This window comes from Naegleria lovaniensis, assembly GCF_003324165.1.
Source record: "Naegleria lovaniensis strain ATCC 30569 chromosome Unknown tig040, whole genome shotgun sequence".
NCBI lineage: Eukaryota > Heterolobosea > Eutetramitea > Acrasida > Naegleriidae > Naegleria > Naegleria lovaniensis.
In genome coordinates this window covers 147670-175373 of record NW_025407862.1, presented here as the reverse complement: position 1 = coordinate 175373, position 27704 = coordinate 147670, and the positions used below count along the sequence as shown (strand labels likewise).

General features: G+C 37.3%; 15 protein-coding genes across 15 annotated transcripts; 10 read left to right on the top strand and 5 right to left on the bottom strand.

The window, feature by feature from the left end:
- Positions 1-225: 225 nt before the first annotated feature.
- Positions 226-3948, top strand: C9374_010110 (uncharacterized protein; the record flags this gene model as incomplete). Its single annotated transcript, XM_044685619.1, has 8 exons — positions 226-405; positions 529-744; positions 800-889; positions 1019-1024; positions 1162-2259; positions 2370-2605; positions 2664-2791; positions 2858-3948. 8 exons carry the CDS (start codon positions 226-228, stop codon positions 3946-3948), a joined length of 3045 nt encoding a protein of 1014 aa, XP_044544280.1.
- Positions 3949-4058: 110 nt separating this feature from the next.
- On the top strand, positions 4059-5080 carry C9374_010109 (uncharacterized protein; the record flags this gene model as incomplete). Its single annotated transcript, XM_044685617.1, has 2 exons — positions 4059-4126; positions 4243-5080. 2 exons carry the CDS (start codon positions 4059-4061, stop codon positions 5078-5080), a joined length of 906 nt encoding a protein of 301 aa, XP_044544279.1.
- A 696-nt stretch (positions 5081-5776) lies between these two features.
- Positions 5777-8539, top strand: C9374_010108 (uncharacterized protein; the record flags this gene model as incomplete). Its single annotated transcript, XM_044685616.1, has 2 exons — positions 5777-7346; positions 7593-8539. The coding sequence occupies 2 exons, from the start codon at positions 5777-5779 to the stop codon at positions 8537-8539; spliced, it is 2517 nt and encodes an 838-aa protein (XP_044544278.1).
- Positions 8540-8900: 361 nt separating this feature from the next.
- On the bottom strand, positions 8901-9819 carry C9374_010107 (uncharacterized protein; the record flags this gene model as incomplete). Its single annotated transcript, XM_044685615.1, has 2 exons — positions 8901-9222; positions 9464-9819. 2 exons carry the CDS (start codon positions 9817-9819, stop codon positions 8901-8903), a joined length of 678 nt encoding a protein of 225 aa, XP_044544277.1.
- Positions 9820-10014: 195 nt separating this feature from the next.
- On the top strand, positions 10015-11658 carry C9374_010106 (uncharacterized protein; the record flags this gene model as incomplete). Its single annotated transcript, XM_044685614.1, has 1 exon — positions 10015-11658. One exon carries the CDS (start codon positions 10015-10017, stop codon positions 11656-11658), a length of 1644 nt encoding a protein of 547 aa, XP_044544276.1.
- Positions 11659-11911: 253 nt separating this feature from the next.
- Positions 11912-12877, top strand: C9374_010105 (uncharacterized protein; the record flags this gene model as incomplete). The annotated part of the gene is made up of 2 exons (XM_044685613.1): positions 11912-12016; positions 12158-12877. The coding sequence occupies 2 exons, from the start codon at positions 11912-11914 to the stop codon at positions 12875-12877; spliced, it is 825 nt and encodes a 274-aa protein (XP_044544275.1).
- Positions 12878-13053: 176 nt separating this feature from the next.
- On the bottom strand, positions 13054-14442 carry C9374_010104 (uncharacterized protein; the record flags this gene model as incomplete). The annotated part of the gene is made up of 1 exon (XM_044685612.1): positions 13054-14442. One exon carries the CDS (start codon positions 14440-14442, stop codon positions 13054-13056), a length of 1389 nt encoding a protein of 462 aa, XP_044544274.1.
- A 212-nt stretch (positions 14443-14654) lies between these two features.
- C9374_010103 (uncharacterized protein) lies at positions 14655-16129 on the bottom strand (the record flags this gene model as incomplete). The annotated part of the gene is made up of 3 exons (XM_044685611.1): positions 14655-14995; positions 15095-15227; positions 15410-16129. 3 exons carry the CDS (start codon positions 16127-16129, stop codon positions 14655-14657), a joined length of 1194 nt encoding a protein of 397 aa, XP_044544273.1.
- A 269-nt stretch (positions 16130-16398) lies between these two features.
- On the top strand, positions 16399-17436 carry C9374_010102 (uncharacterized protein; the record flags this gene model as incomplete). The annotated part of the gene is made up of 1 exon (XM_044685610.1): positions 16399-17436. The coding sequence occupies one exon, from the start codon at positions 16399-16401 to the stop codon at positions 17434-17436; it is 1038 nt and encodes a 345-aa protein (XP_044544272.1).
- Positions 17437-17593: 157 nt separating this feature from the next.
- C9374_010101 (uncharacterized protein) lies at positions 17594-18607 on the top strand (the record flags this gene model as incomplete). Its single annotated transcript, XM_044685609.1, has 1 exon — positions 17594-18607. The coding sequence occupies one exon, from the start codon at positions 17594-17596 to the stop codon at positions 18605-18607; it is 1014 nt and encodes a 337-aa protein (XP_044544271.1).
- Positions 18608-18913: 306 nt separating this feature from the next.
- On the top strand, positions 18914-19903 carry C9374_010100 (uncharacterized protein; the record flags this gene model as incomplete). The annotated part of the gene is made up of 1 exon (XM_044685608.1): positions 18914-19903. The coding sequence occupies one exon, from the start codon at positions 18914-18916 to the stop codon at positions 19901-19903; it is 990 nt and encodes a 329-aa protein (XP_044544270.1).
- A 236-nt stretch (positions 19904-20139) lies between these two features.
- On the top strand, positions 20140-22622 carry C9374_010099 (uncharacterized protein; the record flags this gene model as incomplete). Its single annotated transcript, XM_044685605.1, has 4 exons — positions 20140-20963; positions 21121-21436; positions 21499-22042; positions 22141-22622. 4 exons carry the CDS (start codon positions 20140-20142, stop codon positions 22620-22622), a joined length of 2166 nt encoding a protein of 721 aa, XP_044544269.1.
- A 313-nt stretch (positions 22623-22935) lies between these two features.
- On the bottom strand, positions 22936-24384 carry C9374_010098 (uncharacterized protein; the record flags this gene model as incomplete). The annotated part of the gene is made up of 1 exon (XM_044685604.1): positions 22936-24384. The coding sequence occupies one exon, from the start codon at positions 24382-24384 to the stop codon at positions 22936-22938; it is 1449 nt and encodes a 482-aa protein (XP_044544268.1).
- Positions 24385-24569: 185 nt separating this feature from the next.
- Positions 24570-26561, top strand: C9374_010097 (uncharacterized protein; the record flags this gene model as incomplete). Its single annotated transcript, XM_044685603.1, has 1 exon — positions 24570-26561. One exon carries the CDS (start codon positions 24570-24572, stop codon positions 26559-26561), a length of 1992 nt encoding a protein of 663 aa, XP_044544267.1.
- A 173-nt stretch (positions 26562-26734) lies between these two features.
- On the bottom strand, positions 26735-27465 carry C9374_010096 (uncharacterized protein; the record flags this gene model as incomplete). The annotated part of the gene is made up of 3 exons (XM_044685602.1): positions 26735-26768; positions 26833-27042; positions 27317-27465. The coding sequence occupies 3 exons, from the start codon at positions 27463-27465 to the stop codon at positions 26735-26737; spliced, it is 393 nt and encodes a 130-aa protein (XP_044544266.1).
- Positions 27466-27704: the final 239 nt, after the last annotated feature.

Below are 27704 nucleotides of genomic sequence, written 5' to 3'. Positions count from 1 at the left end.
CATCATTAGCCTCTTCGGATTTTGATTTGTTTAAGAGTTCGAACGTCATCATCGTCGTCATTCTCGTGTCATTGTTGCAGCAATCATTCAACTCTTCTCATTTCGGAACAAAATCAAAAGCCTTTTGGAATTTCATGAAATTTTGAAAGTCTTCCAACACGTTTTATGATTTATATAAAAAAAGACACATTTTCATCATCATCATTATAAAAAACTTGTATATCCATGAACTTTAGCAGTCCATTCATTGATTCGTCACCAACACGAGGTTCTGGTTCGAGAGATTTTGATATTTTTGATGCCATTGAAAAACGAGATTTGCAATTGGTGGATAAATTTCTGAATATTGGAAAAAACAAAATTGAAGATGTATATAGTAATTCGAGTAAGATGATGTCACTGGAGGTAAGTTTGAATTTCCGTGTCAAGGAATGAAATTAATATTTTACAATTTCATCATGCAACGTTGTAATATTTTGAAAACGTGACGATCGTATGAAATTGGAACTTGAATGCCATGACACACAGGGTTATACTCCATTAGCACTTGCTTGTCAACTCGGTGCTGTAGACATTGTAGAATATTTATTGAAAAAAGGAGCAAATCCAAACAAATTTATTCGACAAATGACAGATTGTTTTTATGTCATTCATGTCGCTTGTAAGGGTGGAAATATTGATGTCATTACCCTTCTAGAAAAGTACAATGTGAAAATGGAAGTGAAAACAACCTTTGACGAAGAGGTATGTATTGTGAAAGTAGTTGTGTGACAATTGAGTTGTAATTTCATACAAAAAGACGCCTCTCTATACTTCTGTGAAAGAACGACAATATGAAGTGTTGAAACATTTATTAGAAATGGGAATGAGAGATAATTATACCAACAGGGTATGTTTTTTACTAGTAGTTCACAACAGAATTTTTGGTATTGACCATTATTATTGTTTCATGTTAACATTTCCATTCATCATGGGACACCACATGAAATTGGTCAATCATGACGTCATTGAAATATAGAATGGAGTAAGTATCATGATGCAAATAAGAAAACTGAATTTAGAACAATTTTTAGATGGTAAGTATGGAGCGAATGGCATTCATGATGATTTTACATTTCCTTCCAAATAATTACACAAATGCCATCCATTCATCATTCACAGAGATGTATACACACATGTTGCGAAATGATTGGAAAATCCAGCAAAAATCCAAAAGCAGAATTACAAATTAATACTGAAAACAAAATTTTGTCACTCTTACTGAGATATCATTCGACCAACTATATGGATGATTATGCCAATGCAAAAACAAAAGAACCAAAAGCAGATTCGAGTAACAAGGAATTGCAACGAAAATTATTGGCTGAACGATCGCCATTGCTCATTTTAACACAACTCGACGCTCCCAGTGAAAGTATTGAATTGCTCATTGAGAAGAATGCAGATGTGAATTATGCGCATCCGGACACACTCATGACTCCTCTTCACTATGCATGTCTTAATAATAATGAAAAAGTGGTTAAAACTTTACTCCTTCATGGTGCCAACAAACTTGCCATAAGCACTTCGAATCATTTACCTGGAGATTTAACACGAAATAAGAACATTGTTGAAATGTTAAACAAATTTTCGAGATTTGATACCATTATTGAAAATGCAAAACGAATTGAAAAATTGAGAATTATCGATGATATTTTACATCAACGATCGATACCCGAAGAAAAGGTCGAGGCCTTCGCTCAGGCCCTAGAATACATGAAACTATTCAAGATTGATAAATTCGAACAAGAAATGTTGAACACAGCCACCGAGTTGAGAACCTTCTTTACAAATTACTTGGTAGAAGCTGCAGAACATGAAAACAAGGATGCCATTCGATTTTTAATCAAACGCTACGATGTTGACATTAATCAATTGACAGTTAAGGGTGTGAAAAGTGCAGAATCCATAGAATTTGCAAGACAATGTTATCTTGAAAAGAAGGAGAAAATTTTAGCGATTGTTTACAATGGTCAGACATATTCATTCAAATATACCTCCTCAACTTCTGAGTTTGAATTGAGAAATTTCATTAATCAGAAAATCATTAAGAACAGAATTGTGACCATGAGAGAAATTCGATTTGAATACACTTTGAACTCGAAAGTGTTATGGGCTACAACAAGTGAACTTTTTAGACAAATGATGTCTGATGCGTATAAGAGTGGAGAAGAAGTTTTCAGAGTGACTCTTGAATACAAAATGGAAGATTGGACAGAGGTATGTTTTTGGAAGTTTCTAATATGTGTGATAATGAAATTATGAAATTCATGATTCATTCATATAATGCACATCAATGAATTGTTGATAATTGTCACTCTCGTGTACAGATCAGAGAATTGGGAAGAGGTCAATTTGGATGTGTCATGCTTTGTATCGACCACAATGACAAGACTCTCTTTGCACTAAAAGTAATTGATTGCTCCAAGATTAAGAGAGAGCTCGATGTATACAAGAAAGACAAAGTGAAACATGAAAATATTGTACAATATTTTGATTACAAGTCTGGTAATGGAAAATATTATATCAAGATTCAATATTTACCAGGAGGTAATTTATTTGAACTGTAAGTTATTGAACAGTTTTAAAGGTTCCATAATGATCTTTTCACAAACCATTCACAGAGTGAATCATCTCGAAGTGGCCCATAATAGACATCTTACCATGCATCGACTTGCATTGTACACTCGACAATTATTATCTGCGGTAGACTATTTACACAAAAATCATATTTATCACTGTGACATCAAACGTAAGTATTTCATTGACCGATTGTTATTGATTGATTCCTTTCATTATTGTTGTCACACTTCAACAGCTCACAATATACTCATAGAAACGACAGATTGTATTAAATTAGCAGATTTTGGTGAAGCTAATCCAGAAGGCACTACACTCAATCACGAATTTGGAACCATTATTTATTTGCCACCAGAGGTCATTAAGGCAAGTCATGTAACCATTGACTATTCCATTGACATTTGGAGCATTGGAGTGACTGTTTTACAGCTCTATCTCGGTGGTAAAAATCCCTATGAACTCATTCCAAACTTTCTCGAAACATATCAGCAATCTGCAAGCAAGCAAATTACTCTTCAAAAGTTAATTGTACAATATGGATATCAACTTGTAGAATATTTACCTTCTTCATGTGACAGTTCACTGAAAGCATTCTTAAAAAAGTGTCTCAAAAACAAAGGACGACCAACCACAGAATCACTTCTTTCACACCCATTTCTGAAAAAGTACTATTACTCTGATTCGCAAAACATTGGATTTGATTTTTCACAAGAGACTGGATTTCTCCTTCAATATCTCAACGAGAGACAACACGGAGCCAAGAAGGAAGAACAAAATGCTCCACAACTCATTGAAAATCAAAGTTCAGTGACACTTTCAAGTAATCATGTCACACGACGAGGCAGTAGCATTATTGCCTTTTCGAAAAAAGTTCCAGAATTTGATGACTCGAGCAACCATCCTTTCACACCCAAAATGACAAGCAAATTAAGTGGTCATATTGCCACACCATCGTCGTCGTCATCGTCTGGACGTCATCATTCAGCTACTTCTTCAACGTCTACCAGTGGTCACAACAATGGTAATAACAAACATATTCCCAATTCTTCTCCTTCTATCCACACATCAAATACTATGAATGGATCAGTGTCATCACCAATTATATCATTGAATGGAAATATGATGAATGGAATGAATAATAATGGACTTGATATTGGAATCACTGCCTCACCGAATCTTAATGGAACACCAACGAGTACACATTCTGATAATTTCTATTCCAAATCACCATTAATTGAACCTGGAGCTGAAGATGAACAAATGAGATTATTAGATGACATATTTGAGAATATTATGAAAAAGAATAATATTTTTGATGAAATGCTTTAAAATTGTAGACGATGGTCTTCGTGGTTTTGCTTTCGGATTTGTAATAAGGTCACTTGTTTTTCACACTTCAATCCTTTTATGGAACGGAAGGCAAAAGCATGAGAAAAAAAATGTTCTTGACAGAATTGCTCTATTCGATTAAATATAATCCCTCTTTGAAATTAAAGCTTTCAATCATGTATGTGTGTTCTTTGAATTGATCCGAAATTAATAATTCATTGAACCATGGTTCGGCTGTCAATTGTCAACATGTAAATATTCATGATGTAATTTTTCAACAATCCACGATGAAAGATTTTTTGGTGCTCTCGGATTCTTAGATTGCATTACCTCTCTCCCCATCGGTCTCTACGGAATCCTCGTCGGAGGCTTAAACTCCCCCAACGCCGATGAACAACATGATCAATGCAGACACGAACTCCTTTTAAATTTAATCATTGGATTAGGCTTTCTAGACATGATCGGAGCAACTCTTTCTCTTTCTTTCGGATCTGTACTCACCATCATGACTTATAAATTCTTTTATGATTCCAATCCGAATGAAAATGATGATCAATCCGTTTCGGAATATGGACATTTTAATCAAGAACCTTCTGACTCGATCGAATCCGTTGAGAGTAATCCTCATCATCATCAGGACCAACACAACAACGATCAACAAGAGATTGAGGCTCAAGAAAAGAAATTGGAACTTTTAATGAAAGCCAATAACCGACTTTCTGCGCGCCTTCACAATACGTTATTCTATCTAGCCGTTACGCGCGCTTTATTTTCGGTTGTGTTTTTCGTTTTGGCGTGTGTGGTGAGTGAAATGATTTTCCAAATGAGTGATTCGTGTGCGAGGGATAATCCTTTCCTTCGAGACACGGCAGCCACGTATATGATTTTGAGATGGATTGTGTATGTGTTTAGTGTGATATTGGCTCTACCATTGAGTGTTGGTTTTTGGAATTTGATTTTGAAAAATTCCGATTCCTTATTGATGAAAATGATTGGAAAAGAATTGAGAAAGTGCAAGCATGGAATTTGGAATTTAATTTCGAGAATGAGAAATAGAGGTGGTAGTAGTGGTAGTGAGAATTCGAGAGAACAATATTTTACAACGAATCAATATCATAATTCGGATTTGTAAATAATAATTTTCACAACGTCATTGTGGAATAATTTAAAATTATTTTTGTTTTTGAAATTTCAGCTGTGAATAGTTGTTCATGAATGAAGTTTGGAATTGTTGTTGCGTTCTAAGAGTTTGTGGAATTGGAATGCAAATGAGTGTAAAGTGGAATGTGTAATTCCTTTCGAAGGAAATCAAGAGTGTCCATGGACCATCGCAAGCTCTGAGCTCAGTTCAAAATCTGGTATCGATCCTTAATAGACGATGAAGAAAAATCCAATTTCTTTTAATTGATCATTCCCTCTATTGTGCAAGGGCGATCTTGTCAATCACAAAAAATTCAAACTTCAATGACAGCTGACGGGCGCTCAATTCAATTTGAAAAAAAACGTTTCACTTCACAACAGGCACTCCTCTCTGTAGCCACACCAACAACCAGTATACTAGTTCTACATTCATCATCCTCTTCCCTTGAACTTGCTATTGAACTCTCAACAACAACAACAACGAAGAGAAATTTCCAAAACTCTTTCTGAAACAATCCCTCTCTTCCTCGATAATTTCACCACACATCAACCAATTTTATTGAAATCGATCCATCCAACAGGAACAAGAAGGAACAACATTATAACGGCCGTCACTTTGTAATCAATTTTTACACCCTTCACACCCTTCACACCATCGCCATCACACACAAACAACACTTTAAAAAAAATGTCTTCAACTCCTCCTTCCAAGAAGAATGATCATGATGATATTGACAATGGAATGGTCATGACAACAACAACACCACAACCACCCCCATCGACACCAACTCCTACACACGTGCACGTTCATCAAACCACATCGTCCAATACTCCAATTGTCGATGCTGCCATTGTTCAATCGGATGATGGTGTTTGGTTGACCATTTACGATCCACAAACAAAAAGACATTACTATCATAACAAATCGACTGGAGAAACGACATGGTCTTTACCCATGAATTTGAGTTCTCCAAATTTGAATACAACATTGAATGTCTCGACCAAACTTCATGAAAATTTGTCGTCATCAAAAACACCAATTTCACCTGTCGTTGAAATGACAGGAAAAACTCCAACCTCCATGACTCCCAAGACTCCTACGGCTGCTCATAAAGATGAATCATTGATCTTGTTGAATTCAGAACAACCAAAAAGACGTCCATCGAGTCATAATAATGGAACTCCTTCTGGACATCAACGAAGTTTATCTCAAGATAATGTCATTTCAAATTTGAAAAGTCGGTTGTCACATTTACATGCCATTCCTATTAATGTCAAGAAGGAAATTGAGACCCATTCTCCTTCAACTGTTGCCAATTTGGATGTGATTGGAAGTGTTCCTGCAAGTTCTGGACTTTTCACTCGATCTCAATACAATAGTGACGATGAAGAAGATTTGGAAGAAGAAGAAGGTGACATTAAGAATGATGAAATTGAAACTCCTCGTCAACAACAAGCAACGTTGAATGTTGATCTTATCAAGAACCTTTCTGAAGAGAATGAAACTGAGAAACCATTGAGTACTTGCAATGTTCAACTCGGAACTAGCAGTAACAGCAGTGTTTCAACCAATCACACCAACAATGCATCCAATGTCACCACTCCATCAGTTTCCTCTCCACAAATTTCCACACAATCACTCGTCTCTTCATTAGAATTGGAAGATGGATGGGAAACTGCAGTCGATGCCAATACTGGACGAACTTATTATTTCCATCGACAATCTCAAAAATCCACTTGGGAACCTCCTTATAAGAATAAGAAAGTGACACATTATCATACTCCTTCCACAATTGAAAATATTGCTGATTATAAATTGGGAGGAGAAGCAGAAACCAATCAAAGTCCAAATCATGTTGTCAATCAATCATCTTCTCCACACGTTCAACGACCAAAATCTACTCATTTGACAAGTTCTGGAATGGAAGATCATTCTCAAGACACTTCATCTGATTCATTGCCACGAATTACACAGGGTGAACATACCTTGTCCAAGTACGGAGCTACTCATTTCCAAAAATTCAAAAAGGGACTCTTTAAGAAACAAGTCAAGGTAGAAAAATTGATTGAATTCCAAAAGGATCGATTGAATCAAACGTTGCAACCCATTAAAATGGAGCAACATCAAGAGAAGGCTCTCAGATGTTTCGAATTGGTTCAATTGTTTATGGGAGATCGTGCGTTTGATAAGTGTTCACCAACTGTGAAACAAGTGGTGAAAAGTGGAACCAATGTTCATGATTTTTTCCTTTCTAAGGGTAAGTTTTATTTTTTTAAATTTCACACACACACACGACAAATCGAATTTCATGAAAATTTTAAACTATTTTTGAAACACAATGAATTGATGAAAATATTTTTTGAAACACAATGTTTCACACACACACACGCACACACCATTGGAAACATGACTTTTCAATATATATATACCCATACCCCTAATGAATGTATTGGATCATCTCAATAATACCCTTCTCCTCCTCCTCCTCCTCCTCTTGACACAGAAATTCTTCAAATTGCTCTTCTCAATGTTCCTATTCGAAACGAGATTATCATTTATCTCTGTAAACAAACCAACAACAATCCAAAAGCTGACAGTGCTGTCAAGGGTCTCCAACTTCTCGGACTCATGCTCTCAGCATTTCCACCTACTTCGTATGATTTACAGGAAGCAGTTTTACACTTTTTACAACACACCATTGTGACACATCCAAAACTTGGTAAAGACGAACGCATTCGACAATTTTCTCTCCTTTCTGAGAAACATTTGAGAAGATCATGCGTCACTGGTCCAAGAAAAACTCTTCCATCCGATAATGAAATTAAGAACATGTCCAATCCTCATCCACCAGAACCAATCTTTGGTGTTTCCATTGTCGACTATTTGAAATGGCAAAAAGAAAAATTCCCACAATTCGACCCATCGAAACCTTACATTTTATACATTTTGAGTGAAGCTTTAAAGAAGGTGAACTTTTCAAGTGTGGAAGGAATTTTCAGATTGCCAGGAGATGTCTCTCGAGTGGAAGCATTGAAAGACAAATTCTGTAAATGTAATTTTGAAATTGGAGAGAAGGATCCGCACGTGTTGGCCTCTCTTTTCAAGTTGTGGTTGCGTGAGTTGGCAGATCCACTCATTCCTCATCGTCTCTATGAACATTGTGTTGCTGTGGCGAATAGTGAACAAGAGAGTGCTGCAGTGTTGGATCAATTACCACACGGAAATCGTGCCATTCTTTCGTTTGTATTGGATTTCCTCTCGGACATGTTACCCAATTGTAAAAAGACCATGATGACGAGTGAAAATTTGGCAGTCGTGTTCTGTCCCAATATTCTCAGATCGCAATCATCGGATCCGATGGCCATCATGAGAAATGCTGCCTCAGAGAAGCAATTTGTTCGTAATTTGATTTTGAAGGTTGCTCGTCAAAAGGGCATTAGTGAAAAGTAATAATTGTTGTTGTACGAGTTTTTGAGCCATAGTCAGAAGGTTTTTTGACTATTTGTCATTAATTATTAATATAACATGAAAATATAAATTTGTAATCAGTAATACTCATGATTTGAACACATCTTCCAAATGTATGTGAATGGTGATTATCCTTTTTCTCTCTCTTCTATTGACACACAAAATATTCCTAAATTTTAAAATGGTTCACCCTTACCCATATTTATTTCGATATTATTTATCATCGTTTCACAACATGGTATTGTTGAATACAAATTGTATCAATTTATTCATGTCATGTTATCATGGTGTAATATTTGTATTCTGACAATCGTGTCAAAGAGTGAGGGCTCTTCTCTCAAACTTATTGACTAAGCAAGCTCTTGACACTCTTTCTGTAGAGCAATGAATCGACTCTCTTGATAGCTTGAGAGACCAACATCTTGTTTTGTGGAGAGGCAACAACGTTCTTGCAAGCTTGTGGCAAAGTAAAGACGGCAGCAGCAGGCTTTTGATGAATCCAATTAAAATACTCCTCAATGATCATTCCACTACCAACACCACCAGACTTAGTCATGACTTCAACAGGGGTATTGGTTGCTGGAGCATAGAGAATACGAGCGGAGAATCCGAATAACTTTTCATCAAAGACATCGACCTTAAGGGATCCACCAATGACATCAGATCTGGGTCATGCGCCGTATCAAGTATATCATAATGCCCACACCCATTTCATAGGTGAAAACCAGCAATGGTGAGGAACAGATTTCGTATGATGTATATGGAAAGGAACAATATTAGGATGAAAATATTGTCATGAATATCAGAACACCCATTTCATATTTGATGATAAGGAAACGAACGAATATATTAAGAATCAATGCAACAATCACGGTTATTAATGACCAAGAAACAAGTAACACCTACCTTACAAAAGTAGCATTGGATGAAATACAGAATGGTTGTTGAGGTTGAGTAACAATATCAGAATGGCAAAAGTTTTGAGCAATCTCATAAATCCATCTCTTATTGAGTTTGTAGTTGATGTAAACGCTCACATTTCTTGGGACTGGTTCTCTGATGGTCATGTCGGTTCTAGTCAAACCAGCGTCGGCATCAACAAAGAGCATTTGAGTATCAATGAAATCAGTCTTTGGTTCAAACACACGGAGTTGAGTTTGGAAGGATTTATCAAAGCAGTGAGCCTGTTGAGCCTCAATGGAGCAGGCTTGAGCACCCAAAAAGAGCACTAAGGCAGCGAATGTAATAAGGATAGCCTTCATGGATGAAAGAGTGGTGGATTTTTTTTGTGTTTTACAATTTTGGGTCTTCAAACTCTTTGTGGGCCCTTTCAAGTTTGAATGTTGGCCAAATTTTACCAGCGAGTTTGTTGGCACGTGTTTAGATAAACACATGTAATATTTCCTCACGAACGAAACATACAGGGCACTCAATCAAATTTTTGGCGCTTTCAAAAAATGTCTAAAAGGGATCATTATTCATTCTTCCCGAAACCACTGCACGCCGAAGAGACGGATGGTACTTACGGAGAAGACATGATCTCGTTCAAAAACAAGAAGCAAAAATTAACTAATAGTGATGAAATTATTAGAATTATTATTGTTGATTTTTCAAATTCTATTCATCGTGATGAAGATGACAGTGAAAATTCCAATCACATACGAAGATTGGAATTATTACTGAAAAATAAATTTTCATTACAACAAATAGGAAAGAAGAAATGGCTTCAGAATCGAGAATTGAAATATTATGAATTCTTTCCAGTGGAGTTTATGAATGATAAAGCATTTGCGTTGAACCATATTAAAAAGTATGGTTATGGATTAGAAAATACATCACCTACACTTCAACAAGATAGAGATTTTGTGTTGCAAGCGCTTCAATACCAGAGAATAGAATTGCGATGTGTGAGTGACACCTTTTCAAATGACAAACAAGTAGTATTAGCAGTGGTTACTCAGGAGGCAGAAGCATTTGAAGATGCCTCTAACGAGCTTCGAAATGACAAGAACTTTGTGCTGGAAGTACTTCAAAAGAATGGTAATGCATTGCTGTTTATTGGACCCACTCTTGTTTCAGATAGAGAGGTTGCTTTAGCTGCCGTGAAGAACAATGGTGAAGCATTAATGTGTTTTCAGCATGGCCCTTTCAAAGACGACAAGGAAATAATTTTTGAAGCACTGAAACAGAATAACCAGGCACTTAGATGGGTATCAAAGAATTTACTTGAAGATCAAAATTTCATATTACAAGTTTTGAAATTATTAGCTTTTCCAGAGCTCACTACGTTTGATTATTCAAACAAGGAAATGATGCTCAAAGCTATCCAAGAATTTGGATTTTTACTCAAATATGCCAGTGCTGAGCTCAAAAGTGATCGAGATATTGTCTTGAATGCAGTAAGGAAAGATGGTAGAGCTCTTGAATTTGCCTGTGATGAATTGAAGAAGGACCGAGAAGTCGTATTTCACGCTGTTCAACAAAATGGCCACACATTTCGATTTGCCTCTGCAGAGTTAAGGGGTGACAGAGAAATTGCCTTGACTGCTGTAAAGTGTACTGGTTATGCTCTTGAATTTGCATCCACAGAGTTACAGAACGACAAGGAAGTAGTATTAACTGCTGTTCGTCGTAATGCTGGTGCTCTGGTAAACGCATCATCTGACATGAGAAGTGATAAGGAAATTTTATTAGAAGCAATCAAACATGATGCATACGCTTTACAATATTCGTCTCATATTCTTAGAAGGGACAAGGAATTTTTATTACAAGCTGCGCAACACGGATGTAACCGAATTCTAAGATGGCCACCAATAGATATACGTTCAGACAGGGAATTTGCACTAAAAGTAGTCAAATGCAACGGCCTCTGTCTAGCATTCTCGGATGTGGAGAAAATTTGGTCTGATAAAACCCTACAACTAGAAGCAGTGAAGAACAATGGGTATGTATTGCATGCAAGAGAAGAATTCCAGAAAGATCCAGAGCTTGTAATGGAAGCTCTCAAAAGCAATGGCTATGTTTTAGAGTACAGCGATGAATTATATCGAACACGAATGGAATGTTGTTACTTTGGAGCGTTTTTAGGCAAAACTGAGTGATCGAATGGAACGGTTCAGAAATCAAGAACCCTTCGTGGCCAAGATTCTAACTTGAAATGTGGCATAATCCATGAACCCTTTGGTTGGATTCAGCCAAGAAATGATACCACAACTCCTGTTATTACATGTTTGACAGCTCAACAAGATCACAGTTCTTGTAATCACATTTTTGAATAAGGCGCATTAGTAAAAAACGTTGCAGCAGGAATGCTCAGTTATTTTTGGAATTTGAAAAAAAAAACTTCAAAAAAAAATGAGCGTTTCCGTGCAGAACATCTTTCCTCTCTTTCAACAATTTAAACAAGCCATCGATACGAATCAGAATGCTCAAGCTGTTCAACAATTGGCACAGCTGAAGGTGAGTTGTTGTTGTTTTTAATTATTGAAACGTAGTTGTAGATAGATAAATTTTTGTTCGGATCTTGATGAAATTCCGATCACGAAATGACGATCGTCTTGATACATTTGGTTGTATGATGATAAATGAACAACAAAAAAGAAACTCTTCACTCAACTGCCATCATTTCTTGCAGTGGCTTCTGGCTTAGTGTATGAACTTGTTCTCAATGAAGACACAAAACAAGAAATTCTATTGACTCGAGAAATTCTTGAGCATGCTGTGATTTTGAGCGCAAAATCAAAAGATTTGGAGCTTTTCGAAAGAAATGTCAAGCAAGTGAAGGCCTACTATGATCTTCGTTTACCTGGAATTAACAAGAGTACTCGTGAAGAGTTAATTCTTGGATTAAATTTATTGAGATTATTGGCCCAAAATAGAATTGCCGAATTTCATACCGAGTTGGAATTGATTCCAATTGAACTTCACAAGAAGAGCATGTACATTAAGCACGCCATCCAAATGGAATTATTCTTGATGGAAGGCTCCTACACAAAATTAAGAAGTTTAAGAGACAAGGCACCTGCTCCTGAATATAATGTCTTTATGGATTTGATGATTGACACAATAAGAAAGGAAATTGCAGACTGTACAGAACTTGCCTATGAGAAAATTAGTTTGCTAGGCATTCAAAAGCTTTTACTTTTCCAAAATGAAAATGAAGCCAGAGACTTTATTGCCTCTAGAATGATGTGGAGCATTGAGAATGATCAAGTCGTTTTTGAACAATCCACAGAAGACAAAAAGACCTTCCAAGGAGCCAACAGAGATGTCATTACAAGGACTCTTTTCTATGCCAAGGATTTGGAAAGAATTGTATAAATTATTATTATTTTGAAACCTTTCCGCATTCTCAAATATATGTGAAATTGGCAAAGCATACAAGTCATGTTGTTGCAATTTGGTACACAACGTGGGGAGCCAGAAAATTGAATTAGACCACATTAAGATTGAAATATTAGATCTTTTATGCGTTTAACACACATTTTGGAAAACAATTATTGTTTTTGTTGTTGCTGTTGCTGTTGTTGGTAACTCTGTAAGAAAGGGGTTGGGTTGTACAACATGTCATAACTTAATATAACGCCAGCTTTTCGTTTCCTAGTCCACGTCTGAACGTCAAAGTAGAAATATGTGCCCTTCTCGCCATCAGGTGTTTGAACAAAATCATTCACGCTTACATCTCTGATGAACCATAATTGAGTAGGTTTGTGATATTTCCAGCCTCTTTTTGTGAGCTCTCTTGCCGCTACAAGCTGTAACACGTCACGTGGCATTGCATAAAACATGTACAGCAGCGTCTCGTCAGAAAACTTTTCAATGTGAAATTCGTGCAGAGGCATGTGAAGCTTGTAACAATCCGGAACTCTGTAATCAGGAATCATTCCAGGAGGTTGAACATCAGAAAAGGGTGATGCAAAATGATGGTAGATTTGCTCAGAAGCATTCAAATTTAAACCCAGTGATGTCAAATCCAGTCCAAGAGCAAGAACAGCCAAATCAGAATCTTTTGCCTTGAAAATGCTTGTCATCCCGAACAGACTGTACTTGTCATCAGCAGTAATTTGACGTTGCTGCATTTGCTGCTGTTGCAAAAGCTGGAGTTGATATTGCCTCGTTTGTTCGTACATGACATACTCTTGAAAATGTTGCTCGATTGTGTTGGCATCAAATCCATTTTGTTGCGCCAAGTTCCTCATTTGTATTATCATGGATTGTTTTTGTTGTGGTGTGTAATTTGAAAGGGCAATACTCTTAAAGATGTTATTTTGGGAGATTTGGGGAAGTTTCATGGCGCTAGATGGAAACGTTTGCCCAGCAAATTGCTGCCCACTATTAATCATTGACAGAATTGATTCTGAAGGCCTATATGAATCTCCTGAAACCCCCGACGATGGTAGTGTCGTATTTTGATTCAAACTACTGCTTGGTGTTGTTGATCGGTTGATGAGTTGTTGAGTAGGAGAAATACGATTCACACTTCCAGGTTGATTACCGATGCTTGCTGATGATGGAAGACCACCGCCTCTAATCGTGGCTGATGATGGAGTCATACCTCCCATACCTCTTTGATTAAAATTGCCATCCATTAATCCGCCCACACCAGAACTGGTCTGATTCATAAACCCACCCATTGCTTGTTGTTGATTTAAATTTCGCGAACCACCAATGATTGTATTAACATTACCGATACTACTCGTATTTGTATTACTACTTCCATTCAGTACCATTGGATTTTTACCACCTAGCATTGGAGAATTTTGAGTGAGCGCAGAAAGATAATTTCCTGCTACTCCACCCGATGATGATCCAATAATACTCGAGGTATTGCTACTCGAAGACGACGATGAGGGATTTACGGCAACGCCCATAAATTGTTGCTTCATTTTTTTTTTAATGTTTTCTTTTGTCATCCTTTTTGACCATGACAAGAGGATCATGATCGCCCTCTGTTCAATTATTGTTGTTGCTACTACTATTTCATTCCCAAACCATACGTGTGTCCAAATCGTTCTAGTGCTCCTTCCTTAGTACTTCATTGATTAATTCGTGCATTACCAAAAGATTTGTCATTTCTTTGTGATTATAATCCAATTCATTAATTGGTCAATCCATTCATCCAATTCCAAATTTTTCTTGCCAGTGGGTCAATAAATGGATGATCATAGTCAGTATCAATAGGGTCAACCTCATCATAGGTCTGTACTGAGGCATTCAAGCCACAAGCAGTTGGAGGTTGTTGTCTTCTTCTAAATTGAAACTTCATCATGAACCGATCCGTTAAGGTGTTCTTCATTCGTCTGTGTACAATTTCGTAATGAAGCATGACAATCGTTCCTGCTCGACATGTCAATGCCACTTCTCGATACTTGGTCTGATTCTGATCGAAAACATATCTATCAGGAACATAGTCATTGGAATAACCTTCATAGTGTGTACCTGTTTGCAAATGGAAAAGAGTTGATTGTTAAGTGTATTTGTTAACATCATCAATGGATCCACAACCATTGTTTCGAACATATTTTGTACAAAACTTACCTCGACGAATGGCAGTTGGGCCCATCTCTATGGTTGTGTCTTGGGGATAGTACATGGCCATAACATGATTTAAGGTGGTAGCGGGTTCTACTGGTCGAATGTAACCATCCTGAAAATCGTCCTTATGCCAGTGCTGTTTGGGCAGGTCATTTTGAATAGTATGAAATTGCCATCATAATGTCACACCAATGGTCAAAACGAATGGATCATATTAAGGAATCCATTGATGTATGTTTCACCAGAACACACAATAATCATGCATCCAAGTATGGATCATCATTGAAAAAACTAGTGAACTTGTTCACACACACATACCTGATCCAGTCTACCTCTCTGACTCAAATGCATATGAGTGGTCGAGAGTGTTTCATAATCTTTTCCAAGCAAACGAGTGAGAACCTTCTTCACTGTCGAATCTGAAAATACATGCAAAATTTGAGGTATCTTGGTCGTGAGGTGATTTCGAACTGAGAGTCCCAATTCCAACATTTCTCTATGAAAACTAGGTCCACAAGTCTTGAGAGCGGCAGGATCAATCACCAAATAGCCATCAATGAGAAATTGTTTCACAAAGCGATTCATCTCCAAAGCATCATCCACTTGTTCTGCAGTGGTAATGGTATTTGGGTGCAAGGGTAAGGCATTGGGAGGTAATTGTTTTGTTTGGAGCTGCACAATGAGTTGAATGGAAGCAGGGTTGGAGAGAGCATCGTTTTGATCTGACCTCTCCCATAATGTGTGTGTATCAAGGAGAATACGAACAATTTGTGTCTTGATCACCTTGTTTCGATCCGAGAACGGAATTATTTGAAGACCAGACGATGATGAAGTTGCAACCACTTCCGAGTGTTGATGCTTCTTCTTTTTTCCTCCTCCCGAAGATGAAGAAGCAGGCTCAATCTCCAATTTCATTAAAGGAGAATTATGAAAGGGAATGAGATGAGGATTGTTCAACACAATACTCAAAGCATCTGCAATTTTCATGGCAGGTCGGTAAGATGTTGTTGTCGATGATGATGCTGTATTGTTGTTCATGATTGGGTTAATTTTTTCTGGAATTGGAAATTCAAAAGCTTTCAATTTCAGTGTTGAGTTCTATTCGGAAGCCATGCAAACATGAAGATGGTTGTGTCTTTGTCATACTCTTTCTCTATGATTCAAACCAAATTGTTTTCATCCAACAACACCAGAGAAAACAAATTCAAAATAAATTTTTCATTCTTTTAAAAAAAATAAGCTGTTTCTGCTTTCTCTGTGTTACACCATCACCACTATTTTTTAAAACACATTTTCATCATCATAGAATGTACTCGGTAGCACGTAGATTTACCTCATCAAGTAATTTGGCTTCCGTATACAAGGCTCAAAGTACCAGGGCTCTTTTTGCCAAGAGTGCTAAATTTGCTCAAAATACCAACAACAGCCACCAACTCTTGTCCCAAGTGGGTGTGGTACAAAAGGCCTTCTCTCACGATGTGCATGTGAACTTACAATTTGGTTTTGAAAATCCACAACAAGTCTTGGATTTGTTGAAGGAACATGGTGGAAAGGTGGAGCAAACCAACAAGTATACCGTTACATACTATGATAGCGTTCCACAAGATGAAGTTCTCTCTGACGCTTCTGAATACGCCAAGCAAAGACAATCCTTCGAGAAATATACCATGACATCAAAAGATACATGGTTATTTAAAATCACTGCTTCTGATGGTTCCACAACTTGGAAGTGCACTTATCCAGTTTCGGATGAGGGAAAAACCCACTTGGATAAACCAATTGTTGAAAGAGCTTTTGCCTACAACACTGCAAATGGAGAACGAGAAATTCGTAGATTTTTGAACTTGCAACAAGACATGACTTCCGAAGCTAGAACTGGTAAGAAATTGGCAACATTGGACGAAGACTTGCGATCAAGATTGGGAGTTGTTCCATTTGCTAAATTTGACATGACTGAAACATTAGTTTCTGTTTCTCCAATAATCAGCTATGCCGCTGTCAATGTTGCATTGAATGAAGCCTCTTTCGGATACAAGTTGGGTTCCCTCAATTGCCATGTCAACAACGCCACTGAAGAAATGGCTATCGACTTGGCTACACACTTGACGCGTATGATGCAGTCAACCAAGTTGAACAAGCTTCAAACACCTTATTTGAGATCCGTCATTCAAGAATACTTGTATAGACATCGTCCATCCACACACTACAAGGTGCTCTTAGACGTTGGTATTCGTGATGATAAACTCATGAACAAGGATTATGCTCGAGAAGTTTTAAATGCTTCTTTGGAGAAGAGAGGTTTGACTCCTCCTGCTGAAGAAGAAGAGGAAGAGGAAAGCAAGTAGATGAAAACGACTTGGCTTTTTAACGGTTTTTCAAAATGTAAGCATTTTCAAATCAATATGGGACTTCCCTAATAAACATGCATTAAATATTAATATTTTATTATTTGAATAAGATGATGGCAAGAAGCTACGATTGAAAGCAGAATTCAACCAAAAAATGAGTCAACAGCACCACACGAGTAGTAGTTCCAATTCAGCAAACAACAGCTCAAAGGCTTCTACCGGCCTCCAGCTGTTTCAGTACTTGATGAGTGAGGAGGAAATGGCAGAGGCAAGAGCGTTTTATGAATTGTTATTGATTGCCGATGAGGAATTTTCCTTAGACAACAAAAAGGCTCAACCTTCAAAGTTTGATCATCAAGCTGGTGCCAACACGAGTAATCCCTTTAGTGCTTTTTCTTTTCCTCCCTCGAAAAGGCAAGACCATACTCCCTCACCATCGGCCGTAAATGACCAGCAAGCAGGTGCATCTTCCTCAACAACAATCTCTATCAACGTTACATCCTCACAAAATACCGACCTAGCTAGCAGTCCTAATAACAACCCCAGTTCAGCTGGTCGCACCGCTGAAACACCCTTACAGAATATTAAGACACGAAGAAAATCCATGTCCGATCAGCAACAATTAACGAACAGAAGAATGACCTCTCGAGACCTGAGAGGGCTATTTCAGAGAATCGGATATAGAATAACCAATGAACAAATTAGAGAAATTATTCAATCTGCACACGAGTCATATTACAGGAAAAAAGATATACATTTACCCAATGATTCTATAAGCTTCAATGAATTTGTCCATCTCATTATGGACAAACCAGAACCTTCAGGAGTTGGACGCAACCAATTATTGGAAGCTTTTAAAATTTTATCAGAGAACGATGAAGAAGGAAAAGATGGTTGGATCAACACGGATGAGCTCGAGCATTATTTAACACATTTTCATTATTGGACAGAGAAATCCTATGTCAAACAAACTGGTGACGTATCGTCTCTCTCGTTTCTCACTGGTGAATCAAAGTCTTTCACAAAACGAGAGTTCAATAAGGTCATGGATATCTTGGATCCATATCGAAGCGGAAGATTTAACTTTATCAAATTTATTGCAATGATCTATGATGGAATTTTACATGAAGATGACAGTAATTTTTCCCATTTCGAACACTTACCTTAACAGTTAAAGAGTAAGGTACTCTGAGAGATCGGTGTTCTTGTGTGAAGAACATATGGCAATGATTCATTGTTAGTTAATTTTACAACATGGTTCATGTTGAATTCAAGATTTTGCTAAAAAATTGAGCTCACATCTTTGTACGCAATGGCACTTTTGGAATATTATAAAACGGATGCCATTCCCATTGTTGTGGTGTGTTGCTTCATCATTAGCGTCTGCATTATGGGTATTGTAGGAGCAATAAGGAAAGTAAGACGACAAATTCTCCTATCCCGAATGTCGTATTCTCATCACACCAGAACTCACATGTTTGCTGTTTCTGATGCCAAAAGCTTTTCAAAGCAATCCGAGTTAGCCTCAGAATTTTCCAAGTATTCCTGGAGAGTTCATAAGGAAATCGTTGAACCCATGCTTCACATGGAAGGTCCTTCGTATGATGATGCTCTTCCTCAGGATGAACATGATTGCAGCACTTTCAAGAATCTTCAAAAACAAGTTTGGTATTGGAAGCCCGACTGGGATCATGAGGCTACTTCTTCGTCTGTAAACTCGGGACAGGCCACTCAATTTACAAATACCACTGGTCTTAATAGCAACAGCTCGATCCATCCTACGACAAACAGGTCCAAACACGACCTCTCCACTCCTCCACTTTCTCACTCAATGATTCATCGTGTGGTAACCTCACCTTACTCGTCTCCGATCAGTACGAATGGTCGTCCTTCTCCTCATACCACTTTAAAAGCACAACACACCTTCATTCCCAAACGAAACAAGTACACTGGGCGTAAATCCAATGCTTCCTTAATTGATCACTCCCCAAACCATCACCATTTCGTTGCATCTCATTCATTCTTTAATGATGATGAAGAAGAAGGCTTGAAAGAAATCTTGATGGAACAAGAAGCAAAGGCAAGAAAAGCCTTTACGGAATATCGTTTACAGCTCTTGAAAACTCGTCCCATCTCTTATCGAGAGTTCATTCAAAATTCCATGACACTATTGGAACAAGTGATGTTACTCAATGATACCCAACATTCTCATTCGTCTTTGGAAGAGTATTCAGTTCGGAATTTGTTGGAACAGATGAGAAATCGATTTGGTTTCACGAATGAAGATGTTGAAATTGTTTTGGAGATTTATGAGCAAGCCATGTTTTCTATTGAAAAACCATGCGTTGGTGGCTCATCCTCTTCATTCATTAGTTCCGAAGTCTTCAATACGTTCTCCAAGAGTTTTCTCAATATTTTGAGACAGGTAGAGCAGTATCATGTGCAGAATTCTCTACTCCTTTGAGAGTTTTGAAGTTCAAATCTTTGGGAGCAAGTCCTGAAATTCCAAAGATACATTACGGACTTGAAAAAATCCTCTCCGCAAACAGCACGTCGGAGTGCCTTCAAATTTTTGTGATCCTTCCTCGCTCACCATCATCAATATTCTTGTTGTTATTGACTCGAGTTATTTGATGATACACTCCCTCATCATCCATTGTTTAATAATTAATTTATTTACTATAGCTTTGAAATTCGGAAATGTCCAACAGCACAACCTCCTACTCATCGATTGATACCGTAGACGTCGTTGTCATTGTTTTATACTTTTTATTTGTATTTTCGATAGGTCTTTATTCCACCATTGTTTCGGGTGTGAAACGATTTTTGAAATATTGGAGAGAACGGAAAAATGGTCGTCATATGATTGTTGGTGATGAAGATGACCCTTATCGAGAGGTTGCCATGCAACCCATTCCATCCAAAGATTCACTCATGATGACGGCCAATGAGACTACGGAGACCACCCATAAAAATGGGCACAGCATGAGTGACATGACTGTTGGCGTCGTGGATGACGATGACAATGAAATTGCATTGAAAGAAGTGGATTTGGGATTTGAACAACGACCAACACAGAATTCAGATGTAATATTGGCAACTAAGCCTACCACTACTACGCAACAGGAACCTTCGAATGTGGAAAGTGACGAAGAAGCTCAAAATGTGAAAAAAGGATCAAAGAATTTCTTTTTAGCAGATGGAAATGTTGGATTTGTAGCCATTGCATGCTCTCTTTTTGCGTCCAATATTGGCGCTGAACACATTTTAGGCTTGTCTTCTTCAGGAGCCTCTATTGGATTAGCTGTTGGAATGGCTGAAGTTTATAGTCCAATTTGGATTTTAGTGTTGGGATGGCTTTTCATACCGTTTTATTTGAAAACTCAAGTTTTTACATTGCCAGAATTTATTGAAAAACGATTCGATCGAACTTGTCGAATGTATTTGAGCATGATGTCACTTGTGATGTATGTCATGACCAAAATTAGTGTTTCAATTTATGCTGGAGTAGTTGTATTTAAGGTGTATGTATGATTCGATATATATTTATTTTTTATGCCACGTGAAACAAATATAATGTTTGACACATCCTATCACCTTAATGATGGACATTTATGCTAAAATTATGATGGTCACTTTATACTTAAAATTCAATGTTTTTTGAAAATTTGGAAATAATAGCTTGCTAGGATGGGATGTTTGGATTTCTGCAGCTGCTGTAGTTATTTCGACTGGTATTTACACAATATTGGGAGGTCTTTCCGCTGTGATTTATACCGAAGTTTTACAAACCTTTGTCATGATTATTGGCGCTACCATTTTATTTGTACAAGGTATGATCAAAGTTGGAGGATATTCAGGTTTACAGAAGAATCTTCCAGACTCTATGATGCATTTGTTCCAGCCTCCTTCTCATCATGACTTTCCTGTGACTGGAGTGTTATTTGGAATGACTTGGACATCGATGTGGTATTGGTGTACCGATCAATCCATTGTGGTAAGTTGTAACTAATTTCGAGAGATTCAATTGAATTCATATGGATCTCTAAATGATCAAAGCAACGAGCACTCGCTGCCAAAGACTTGGCTAATGCCATTAGAGGATGTGTTTTGGCTGCCCTAATCAAGTTTTTACCTCTATTCCTAATGGTGATTCCAGGAATGATCGCTCGAGTTTTGATTCCAGAAGTGAAAGATGATCCCAACTCGGCCTACATTTTACTAATTACAAAATTGGCTCCTCCTGGCCTGAAAGGTCTCTTACTCTCGGCTATTATTGCAGCCTTAATGAGTTCGTTAGCCTCATTGTTTCATTCTTCATCGACCTTATTTACAATGGACTTTTATCGAGTCGTTCGAGAGTATTTTGATAAAAGAAGAATTATGAAAAATGCTCAGCCAATAGTGTCCACCACACCACGCGAGAATGCTTCTGGAACCATCCCAGCTGATCCTAATACTGTAGAGTTTGACCTTCCAAACAGGAATACAGAGTATGTGGTGGTTGGAAAGCTCGCAGGAGCTGTTGTGACAGTGATTGGATTATTATTCATTCCTGTGGTGCAAGTATTGTCGAAACAGCTCTACATTTATACCCACAAGAGTAAGTGTTACAATAATTCAAAAGTGTTACCAATGTCTCTTGGTATTTTGTAAATTTCACCATTTGATACAAACTTGTATGGAAACAAACGATAATAGTTATGGGATATTTGGCAGCTCCAATTGCTGTAATTTTCCTCATGGGAGTGCTATTCAAGTCACCCAATCAATATGGATGCTTATTCACTTTAATTCTAGGTAATACACTTGGATTGGCTCGCTTGTTTTTAGAAGCCCTCTTCAATGGCACTTCGTTTAACATGTACCAATTACCACCTGTGGCTCGGGTCATACTTGATAACTATATTCATTCAAACTTTCTCCATTTCAGTGCATGTATGGCTCTCTTTTCGATCATTTCACTTTTTGTAGTGTCATGGATTACTGGTTCAAGCTCTCCTGAAAAGACTGAACAATTGACCTTGAATTATTCCCAAATTATTCGATCAGCAAGAGAATTCATATCACAACAACAATCCTTTAGTACCGCTTTGAAAGAAAATTCTGGTCACGTAGTGAATGTGATATTTACCATTGTTGTACTCATGACATTGTTTACGTTGTATATCATTTTTAGATAAGTGATATTGGCCCTTTTACCTGAATAGTTCAATTTTGCTCAATTACTCATTATCGAACAATCAAAGGCAAATGATCATTTGCATTAAATTTTGCTCGATTATTACTCATTCTCGAACATATTCTCGACTTGTGATTGATCAAGTGTTCAACAGTATGATTAAAAATCGCTCCATTATTCTTTCCATTCACAGCACGTCCATGAGTATTCATTGCTTCAAATACTCTCAACTTTCTATATTATGTTTTTTCAGACCTCTTGTTGTGTTTCCCAGAAGTTTTGCCAATACCAGTCTTTCGTCACACAAACAAGCTCTACTTGATGATAGACACGCTAATTGGAGAAGAGCAATAAGGGCATGAACCAAACATGGTATCAAATGATTGGTGTGTTCCTGGAATAGATCTCAGCCACTCAACCAAACATTCTGTATGGAATGGCATGCCACATTTCTCATTGTCACAAACCTTATCTGGAACTTTCATGTTCATACGGTACGAATAACAAACACCACAATTCTCAGAGTATTCTTCTTCAGTGTTCATGACATTTGGATCTGTACTCTTCTTGGCTGGAAATGTAATCTCCATGACTGTTTCAAGATTCTCTCGTAATAACTTGTTCAAATCCCACTTGTTTCGATTCTGATTCATTTTTAAACGCAGTGGAGAAATGATCGAGTCAGAACCGAGTAATTTGATGTCTTTTGGTCTCTCTCTTGGTTTAAATGGATCTATTTGCAGTTGAAGTGAGCAGTGATTTCCAATAACAATACGTCTCATAGTATGGCTACGCGTGGGTTTTTCAGGTTCCAAAATTCTCAAATGCTCGTCAAAATCCTCAATCACTGTGAAAAAATCAGACAACTTCTCAATCATCTCCCTGTACTTGTCATGAATAACACTCAATGATAATACATGTTGAGTGTTATCATCGTCTATCATTACATCATTTCGTACAATATGGGATGAGGATATTTTGCTCAACTCTGCATCCACAAGCGCTTGGCATTCCGGTGGAATCTCAGCCATTGTGTCCATGGTTGACGTATGGACTTCAACGTAGTGATTTCGATCTTGTAAATCAGTAATGCACAGAGTAACCGTGGATAAGTCTACTTTTAAATCTGCTACCTTATTCCATCCAATTTCATCCACTTGTTTTAAAAATTGCTTGTAAAATGCTCCTGGATTAAATAAATTTTCGTTCTTGACACTTGTCGTTGGGAGCACGTTTGAATTTAGAGAATGTATTTGAGAGAGCGAATTTTTCATTTCACACAATAGATTTGCACATTGTTGCGAGAAGGGTGCATCCACATCATTTTGATGACATTTTAAAAGTCTATTCACCAACAAGTGTTCAAAAGTTTGTGGTATTGGCTGATTGGAAGAGGATGATGCTGAACGTGTTGTATTTGGTTTTTTAGCTAACAATTCCTGTAAGGAAGGACATGTTAAGATCTGTACTGATTGTAATTTTTTATCTTGTAGTCCATGATTGATATCGTAATGATGAGTGCCATCCTGATGATTAGATCGGCCAACAGTTGTATTGATTTTTGGTTGAAAATGTACTTGACAAGGCCATTCCAACAATGTTTGATCATCATCGTGATCCAAAGTAATAAATCCATGATAACTCGTAAAATTCTTATCCCGAGGAACCAGCAATGGTAATTCCAAAGGAATAGGACTCTTCTTTTCCCGAGAATCTTGATGATGATGATGTGATGAAGAGAAATCTTGTTGCCATCTTTTCATTTTTTTTTGGAAGAGTTATTCAATTGGGATGAATATTAAATCCACTCTTCAAAATAACACAGTATCAGATTTATTTTCTTCTGGTTTATTATAAATTCTTATCCTATTCTTTGTGAAAGAATTGATTTCTTTTGTTCTTTCAAAAAACTCGAGTTCAAAAGAATTGATGAAAAAAAAATTCAACAATGTTTGTCAAGAAACGTTCGGCCGTTGCAGACACAACAACAACCACTCCATCATCGGAGGAGAAGGAAACAACATCAACAAGAAAGAAGAGTCTGAGAAGTTTAATCAAAAAGAAGGCAGAAAAGAACAAGCAAGTAACAGACTCTTCCATCCACATGGAAGATGATGATTTGATGGACTTGCATCATGATGATGAATCCAAAGAAACAACAACAACAACCTCTCAAACACAACAACAACAGAAGAAAAATGTCTTGCTCAACGATAATCTGACAAGTATCTTATTCGGAGGCTATAAATCAAGTATTTCAACCAATAATAACAACAATAATTCATCCTCTTCAACACTTCTTGGAATGAAGAATGGATTTGATGCTAGCACGACAATGACCGATGATGAATTATTTGGAGTTGCAAAGAATGCTGATGATGAACACTCTCTTCGTTCCGAAATTGAACAACAAGAAGATTCTGATTTATTCTTTTATGAGAAGCCTTCCATTCAGACTCGGTCCATCATGGAGGAAGATGAAGAAGGCTCTCAAGCTCAGCATCATCACGATAGAACCTCCTCCTCAAAGCGAGCTACTCCTATTCTTCGATTAAAACCAGCATGGGAAGATGTCTACACAAAAGAATTGAGAATTGCCAATGATTATGATGAAGAAGAGGATGAAGTAGATATGGATGGAATTGCACAAAGTATTATTAAGGGATTTTTAAAACGAGATCGAGAATCAGCTGTCATTTCTGGTGAGCAGTATGAGAAGAAGATGAGGAAAATCTATTCACACCTCTGTCCGGCACCTCAATGGGCCAAACTCAAAGTTGCTCAAATAGAGAGCGAGTTGGAGGATGGAACTAAGTGTATTCGTGAGGTTATTATGGATGAACATAACTTTAATGGGTCTGCAGACGACATGTTACAGAGATCATCTGAGAGTGCCATTGTTCAATCCAAGACCATTTTGGATCGATTCAAACTCTCCTATCAAAAATTGAATGATATGAATGCTCAAGAACGTGTTGGTCAAGTATTTAGTTTAGCATTCCATCCCAAGCTCAATATTGCGGCCGTATTGAATTCTGACAAGAAAATTCGTCTCTTCACTGTCGATGGAGAGTTGAATCCAATTTTAGATCGATTACAAATCACTAATCAAGGTGACAATAATTTGAGAAACATCATGTTCACTAAGGATGGTAAATCATTATTGTCTTTCCTTGAAAAATCAGCATACTTTCTCATTACCGATTTAGATACAGGAAAAACAAGAAGAACGCAAAAGTTATTCTCGCGAAGAACAAGAGGTGACGAAAAAGAAGGAGGCAAATTCTTACTACACAACGCTGTTGATGTTTCCAGTGACAACAAACTGATTGCTATTGCCGATGACATTGGAAGCATTCTTCTCATCTCACGAAAAACTCTCAATATCAAACACATCTTTACGGCCAATATTTCCCAAGTGACATGTGTGAATTTCTCTGAAGATTGTAAATCTCTCTTTGTGACTGGTAAGGGCGGAAAGGTGTTTGTTTTTGATGTTGAAAGTGAAAAGGTCAAGCACATATTTACCGACCATGGTTCTATTCATACAAATTTCATTGCAGTGTCACCTGATATGCAATACATTGCCACTGGTTCTACCTCTGGAGCAGTGAATTTGTATCGTTGGAATGATGTCTTTAATTCTCAATCACCAAAACCACTCACCACATTTATGAATTTGACGACAAGTGTGGACATGCTGAGATTCACTGCTGACTCGCAACTCTTAATGTTTGCCTCAACAGAGAAATCAAATGCGTTCCGTTTTGCTCATCTTGCTTCTCTCTATGTATATTCTAATTTCCCTGGTGAAATGGGTATGAAGAAGCAATACAGTTACAACTGTTTAGCAATGAGTTCTACCTCAGAATTCCTAGCTCTAGGATGTCAAAGTGGTCCTGTGATTTTATTCCAACTTCCATACTATTCCAATAAATAATGTGTTGGGTTGTTGATTAAGAAAGTCTTTGTCGTGACACTATCCATTTACAATGTTGGAGGTTCATGAGAATCCATAATGAAAATATAAAAATTATTAAATTCGATTTAAAAATTAATCTTTAATAATCCACATGAATAAATTCTAGTACAGCACAAGGCCCAAATATTTACTTATTCCACAGCTCTCTTTCCCTCCATTAAGTTACTATTGTTGAAAACAATTCATGAATGTGTGACCATAGAATTGTTATTGAACTTTGAAAACTTACGCTCTAACTTCTCTAATAGTCTTTTCATCAACGGCATGCAAATATTTCTTAACTTTATCTTGACAGTGTCTAATGACGTCAACACCATGTTTATACCAACATTGTTCCACGTCCTCTCGCAAAAGGTTAACTTCAGCGACATAAACAGCCCATTCTCTTGCCATCCATTGTCTAAATTCCATGAGTTGATTTGCACTCTCACATTCTCCTCTATTGTTATTATTCAGTTTTCCAGCCAAAGTTGTGAATGTTGTAATGATGAAATGTTATTGTACGTGGAAGGAATTCACGATCATCCACAAGTTTCAATTTTGAAAATTATTTTCAATATATAACATGTTCATCCGAGCAACATATCAATAATAATCGTTATCAATAAAACAGTCATCATCCAACCATTTCATCATCATCACACCAATGAAAAATATTTGGACAACCATCATCCGTTTAAAAATATTCCCGTTCGAATCATATCATCACTTACTGCCTACAAGGAGCAACCTCCAATGGATTCTTTCTAATACGCAGTGGTCTATTGCTTACTCTCCACTTCTCGCTCAACCATTTGTGTCCTTCTGCGACGGGCTCTTCATATTGATTGTTATGAACGTTGCTGTTGTTGTTTGCGCTCATTTTTTACGTTTAAAAAAAATTGAGCCAACACACCAAGCAGAAGGGTTTTTCATCCCGACCACAATATCATCATCATCATCATTTTGTATACCTTTATACCAACGGTGTGGGTTGGAAAACGCTCATTGAATCATTGTACTTGAAACTAGGCAGAAATTATTGATTTTTTTGTTTCGGACATAGGAGGACATCTTTGAGTTCAATAATAATTTTCTAAGCAAGTGCAACAATACTTCAAA